This window comes from Condylura cristata, unplaced genomic scaffold, assembly GCF_000260355.1.
Source record: "Condylura cristata isolate star-nosed mole 26May11 unplaced genomic scaffold, ConCri1.0 scaffold00073, whole genome shotgun sequence".
Classification (NCBI taxonomy): Eukaryota; Metazoa; Chordata; class Mammalia; order Eulipotyphla; family Talpidae; genus Condylura; species Condylura cristata.
Genome location: NW_004567174.1, coordinates 350,184 through 351,049, shown reverse-complemented (window position 1 = coordinate 351,049; position 866 = coordinate 350,184). Strand labels below are relative to the sequence as shown.

Here is an 866-nt window from a genome sequence, read left to right as displayed (position 1 = left end):
AACCAGCCGCTGGGCGGCTCCACGCCGGTGGAGGGGCTGCCGCTGTTCGCCTCCAGCCGCGACCGCATGACCGCCGTGGCCGCCTACGTGTACAACCGCGACAGCGTGGTCTTCGTGGGCACCCGGAGCGGCCAGCTGAAGAAGGTGGGTGCGGGGGGCTGCAGGGGGCTGCTCGGGGGGGCGGGCGCCCTGTCTGGGCCCGCGGGGGTCTGAGGCCAGGTCCAGGGGCGCGCGGGGGTGCAGGCTCAGCCCGGGGGTGTGGGGGGCGGGCGGAGGCTCAGTCCAGGGTCGCGGAGGGCAGGGGGTCAGCCTGGGGGTGCGGGGGTGTCTGAGGCCGGGTCAGGGGCGCCGGGAAGGGGGGTCTGGGGTCTGGCCCGGGGGTGTGGGGGCTCTAGGGCCCTCTGGGGGCGCAGGGGATCTCAGACCGGGTCCAGGGGCCCGCAGGGGTCTGGGGCCCAGTCCGCGGCATGGGGTGCCTCAGGCCGGGTCCAGGGGTGCGCTGGGGTTCTGGGGCCCGGTGTGGGGGCACTGGGGTTGTGAGGCCGGGTCTGGAGGTGCCTGGGGTTTGAGGGCGGGTCTGGGGTCGCGGGGGGCCTGAGGCCGGGTCTGGGGGCGCGGGGGCGGGCCTCGGTCTCAGCGAGGTCAGCGCCGGCGGCCAGGGACAAACGTGTTTCAGTGGCCTGACTCAGCGGGGTGCTGCCCGACTGTCCAAACCGGCAGGGCCGTGGCCGCTGGGCCGGCCGAACCCCCTGCGCTGACCACCGTGCTGAGGGCGGTCAGGCCCCAGGCTGGGGGCTGGGCGGCCCTGGCCTTTGCTGTGCGCCTGCCCGCACCCTCCCCCACCGGCCAGGCTCCTGCTGGGGAGG

At 76.4% G+C, this 866-nt stretch overlaps 1 protein-coding gene across 1 annotated transcript in view; it reads left to right on the top strand.

The window, feature by feature from the left end:
• LOC101632779 (plexin-A2) overlaps positions 1–866 on the top strand; it is a gene marked incomplete at its 5' end in the record, with an annotated part of 36,552 nt that overhangs the window by 5,065 nt on the left and 30,621 nt on the right. Inside the window, one exon of the mRNA XM_012734811.1 lies at positions 1–144. This exon is cut by the window's left edge and continues 40 nt beyond it. Coding sequence (XP_012590265.1) covers positions 1–144 — 144 coding nt within the window. The remainder of the gene's footprint in view (positions 145–866) is intronic.